The sequence below is a fragment of the Penaeus chinensis genome, chromosome 21 (genome assembly GCF_019202785.1).
Source record: "Penaeus chinensis breed Huanghai No. 1 chromosome 21, ASM1920278v2, whole genome shotgun sequence".
Classification (NCBI taxonomy): Eukaryota; Metazoa; Arthropoda; class Malacostraca; order Decapoda; family Penaeidae; genus Penaeus; species Penaeus chinensis.
In genome coordinates this window covers 12,435,291-12,440,290 of record NC_061839.1, presented here as the reverse complement: position 1 = coordinate 12,440,290, position 5,000 = coordinate 12,435,291, and the positions used below count along the sequence as shown (strand labels likewise).

General features: G+C 39.2%; 1 protein-coding gene across 2 annotated transcripts in view; it reads left to right on the top strand.

The window, feature by feature from the left end:
* Positions 1-1,655: 1,655 nt before the first annotated feature.
* The window catches only part of LOC125036317, a 12,913-nt gene continuing 9,568 nt past the window's right edge, over positions 1,656-5,000 (top strand). The window contains exons 1-5 of one of the 2 annotated variants that reach the window (XM_047628808.1): positions 1,656-1,703; positions 2,666-2,920; positions 3,133-3,262; positions 3,840-3,994; positions 4,332-4,501. In XM_047628808.1, coding sequence (XP_047484764.1) covers positions 2,767-2,920; positions 3,133-3,262; positions 3,840-3,994; positions 4,332-4,501 — 609 coding nt within the window. In that variant the 5' untranslated portion in view covers positions 1,656-1,703; positions 2,666-2,766. Of the gene's footprint in view, positions 1,704-2,000; positions 2,921-3,132; positions 3,263-3,839; positions 3,995-4,331; positions 4,502-5,000 lie in introns of those variants that run through there. The other variant, XM_047628807.1, reaches the window with a different exon arrangement.

Here is a 5,000-nt window from a genome sequence, read left to right as displayed (position 1 = left end):
AGAAAGAGGAGAGAGTGAAAGGGAAGAGGTGAGATAGGGAGAGAGAAAGAGGAGAGAGTGAAAGGGAAGAGAGAGGGAGCATAAGAACTTTCGGTTATAGATTATCTGTCTTTTTTCCAGCATACTTCACTGAAGTAGTTATTTTTTTCTGTCTTTGAGATTACGTTCTTTTATCTTTTGATTTTTTTTCTGTTTTTACTTTACGTTTTGGATTATGATAAGCGAGATATCTGATCTGACTGGAAATAACCGACACTTATTTGTTTACATAACGTGTGATTTCATTTTGTTCATCGTATAAAGACCGAAAGAACAGATACCAGGGAACAGACTTAGGCGCCAGGAAATTCAAGTTTCATATTTTATACCACAAACCTTATATTATGAGGTTAGACAAAATCGTTTCTTTTGTACAAATTACAGCATAACAAAGTGTCACTTTTCCTGTAAAAAAAAAACAACAGCAAAAGGTGAACAAACAAGCTGACTGCTATGACACGGCATCAGTTTTGCTACGGATTTTAACAAATGAAAGTATAATTTCCTCACAAAGTCGACACATCAAGCGTATTATTTCAACATAATCGGCAACTCCCCCCCCCCCCCCCCGCTCCCCCCGCCCCGCTTACTCCAACCAACAAACAATCTCCTTTCCTTAATCTCACTGTTGCTTTTCATACCAGCTTTTTCCTCGTTGTACTAAAGAGTCGTGAAATCATTTACATATTTTTGTTTTTCCTTTTTAACCATCTAATTTACAAAGTGATTTCGAAAATTGGTATACAGGTATCCCTTTAGCAGAAGGGAAATCAGTGCCATGGAGACGGAGTGGGCTGGTGGCACCCGACGAGGAACTTGGGTAATGCCCGGTATCCTGAGTGTCCTACAGGTAACCCGGAAGTGAAAATGGCAGTCCGAAAGAAATGGTTCTGTTCTTTCTTTCTTTATTTATTTATCACTATTATCTATCTTTTGTGGGGAGGTCTTACCTATGGAGAGAAAAGGACAATCACTGTTGGGAGGAAACGGGTTGCTTTTAATACCATTTTTATTAACCTTATCAACATTCTTGTATTTTTATCATGACCATAATAATTAGCTATTAGTGTTTATTTTATTGTTGTCGTTATCCTCATCATATCTGCCATAATTATCATCACAATTACCGTTATCCTTATCATCATTTTTAGCATCGTCTCCGAACGTTCAAAATACAGTCTACCTCCGCCAAGAGATCCTCATCTGGATACATCATCCTTCCCTCCTTCATCCGTCCTTCGCTTCAGTATATCTTCCTGCTCACCTTGACGTCAGTATCTCAGCTGCTTAATTCTCTATCTCTGGCTCTCAGAATCTGTTCCTTTCCCCGATACCGAGCGCAGTATTTTCCTTGTAAGTTTCTACTGATTTAGTGCATTATTTCCCCCACGAAATGCAAAATACTTTTCCTTTTCCATCAATTTCGTTTCCTTGAAAGTTTAGGATTGCATTTCACATGAAATAATTTGCTTCCATACCGAGTTATAACCGTTCTTCATAACCGCATTATCTGTATGCTGAGGGCTTAGTTATTTTGATATTTCTAGGCTGAAGCTCTTATCAGCTCTTATCAACAGGCTGTCTTGATGTATGTAGTTACATACAGTCTGCAGAGTCAGTTTGCCATTTCTGATGTACCAGAAAAGCGTCAACATATTTTGTAGGTATGTGCGTGCGCCATTTACTATGTTCATTTAGACGACGTACAAAGACTGTTTAATTGAGATTACACGTTATAAGCTCATGAACTTATAAGTTAAGAAGTTTCTTAGTCTGCTATTATAAAACAGTACTTCTTTCCGAAAAAAAAAAATAATATGCAGGTAACATGTAATAGAATTATATATTGACTAACTGTAGCCTACGGTTCTAGCGGTAATGAGTGTAGCCTTGATAAAAAAAAAAAAAAAAAAAAAAAAAAAAAAAAAAAAAAAAAAAAATCATATGACTAGATGTTTGAAGATAAATTTCAAGAGACAGTTTCAGGACGAGATGTGATCAAGCGACACGTGCCTGAAAAAAAAACTGGCCGGTAATGCGCAGTAGATTGGTGTACTGATGTAGGCCTATCATTTCTCGGAAACATTTACTATGTGAAGTAATTTTCCGTGACGAAGTAGAAAGTGCATTTGACTTTGTTTTTCTCTTTGAAGTATCTCTAGAAATATAAGACATTGGTAACGGTTACTTGGCTGGTGCAGCTTAAATCATGCGGCGGTCAGAATGCGTTACAAGCCAGAGAAATAAGAAATCGAGTCTTTGTAAATAAGAATCTGTGACTGTTGAGGATCATTAGTTACGACTTTAACTCGAATTAATTTAGTGTATTTTAAACCTTTAAATGTGCAGTAGCTATATATATGGAAGTAGCGAAATACGTGTAATAGGCTTGGAAGAGATAGCTGTCATGGAGACGCTTTTGTATTAACTTATCGCTGTTATCGCTAACAATGATTCATGTGAACAAAGGGACAAGCGATGAAACGCGTCATCACTTTATATTAATCAAAGTACGAGTACACAGTACTTCCTCTTCCTACAGTCGATGGTGTCAAATCAGAATGCAATTGCTGTCATGAACGGCTCTTGTCATTCACTTTAACTCAATTACCCCTTTACATTCGAGGAATCATCGCAATGCGCCAGCCGCGGGCATCATCAGCCTTCGCCACCATATGTCGTCCCTCGTCGGACTCTCCATAAGCGAAACGTGACGGAGGGTCCGACATGAAGTCCCTGTGCCATGCTGACGCTTGGAAGACCGGACTTCTGCTCCTGCTGGTGTCCCAAGGCGCCTCGCAGGACTCACGACGACCTGCCTCAGTCCAGCGAAATGACTTCGACCGGAGAGTGTGTGACTCGCCTTCCCCAACCTCTGCAGGTATTCATTTTAGCCTTCACATTCTCTCTAATTACTCATATACATTCTACACACATCTATCCATTCGTTTTTTATGTCCCATAATTCTCTTGATTTTTTTTTTCCTCTTTTCAACCGTGCCCGAATCTATTCAATTTCTATCCACAACTCAGTCTCTTCTTGCATGATTCAGTCCGAATCCTAAACTCGAACACTGTCTCCCTCGTCTCCAGAGCCAGTCCAGGACGACCTATCGTGCGTGTCGCTGAGCCTTCTCAAGCTGAAATGTCTGTGGCAGACCGCGAACCAAACGGACGCCAAGATGTACCTATACGTCAACACTTTCACGGGGAATCCTGATCAGTGAGTTATCAATGAGTTTCCACACATTTGTGCAGTGGCAGAAAGAGAGAGAGAGAGCAAGAGAGAGAGAGAGAGAGAGAGAGAGAGAGAGAGAGAGAGAGAGGGAGGGAGGGAGGGAGAGAGAGAGAGAGAGAGAGAGAGAGAGAGAGAGAGAGAGAGAGAGAGAGAGAGAGAGGGAGGGAGGGAGGGAGGGAGGGAGGAAGGAAGGGAGAGAGAGAGAGAGAGAGAGAGAGAGAGAGAGAGAGAGAGAGAGAGAGAGAGAGAGAGAGAGGGAGGGAGGGAGGAAGGGAGAGAGAGAGAGAGAGGGATTGAGAGAGAGAGAGAGAGAGGGGTGGGGGAGAGAGAGAGAGAGAGAGAGAGAGAGAGAGAAAGAGAGATAGAGAGATTGATTGAGAGAGAGATTGATTGAAAGAGAGAGAATGAGAGATTGATTGAAAGAGAGAAAGAGAGAGAGAGAGAATGAGCGAAAATGAGATAGATAGGTAGAAAAATAGATGGATAGATAAATATGCACAGAGAGATTACCCTTCACCTATTGTCCTTACAACTAGTACATTCACCGCAAATAAACCCGCAGGCCGTGCACATGCGGGGAAGACTGGTGTGGTTCCTGCCCTGGGCTTTGCTGCTTGTGGAAAGTATCCCCTTACGACCCAACTTCTCCTGCGATCATGATAAAAACTGCAACGGCCACGCAAGTCTGCAACGTAACGTTCAACCATTCATTGATCGGTTCGTAATGTTAATGAATAATCGTAATTCATGGATAATCAAAAGAAAATACTGCGTTTAAGAGGACAGTCAAGATTAATGTGTTATATAAAGGGGAAAAAAAGAGAAAGAATTGAACGAAATATCATGTTTAATTTTATTATGTTTACATATTGTTTTTCACACACGTAATACCACTTACAAAGTCTGTGTAGAATTCTCAACCACTCATTTCTATACCCCTGCCCCCCCCCCAAAAAAAAAAAAAAAAACATATACGTAGAAATCACTCATACAACATTTGAACAATCCTCAAATCATAAAAAAAAAATTTGCTCTCTCACCTTTTCTCCCACAGTTCGACCCGACCCGGCTGTCGATGTTAAAGTCAGCCAGACTGGGTCGTACCGCGAGCTCGAATTAAGCTGGGAAACGCCTCTATACCTTTCGGATTTCGAGCCTGGGCTTTTCTACACCGTGGGCTACAGGCCTAAGGATGTCAGCGCTTATGGACTTCTCGACTGGCAGGTTAGTGTATGGCCTACCTGTTAGAGAAATGTTTTCTGTACGAAAGGTAACATCAATAAGAATATTGATGGTGGTAATGATGGTGATGATGATGATGATGAAAGTAATGATATTGATGATGATGATGATAATAAAAGTAATGTTAATAATGATGATAATGACAGTAATCATGATAATGTTAATGATGATGATGATGATGGTGATGATGGTGATGATGATGATGATGACGATGATGATGATGATGATAATGATGATGATGATGATGATGATGATGATGATGATGATGATAATAATAATAATAATGATAATTCTGATAATAATAGTAATAATAATAATGCTAATAATAATAATAATGTTAATGATAATAATCATAATAACAATAATTATTATTATTATAATAGTAATAATAATAATAATAATAATAACAATCATAATAATAATGAAAATAATGACAATAATAACAAGGATAATGATAAAATCAATAATGATAATTACAACA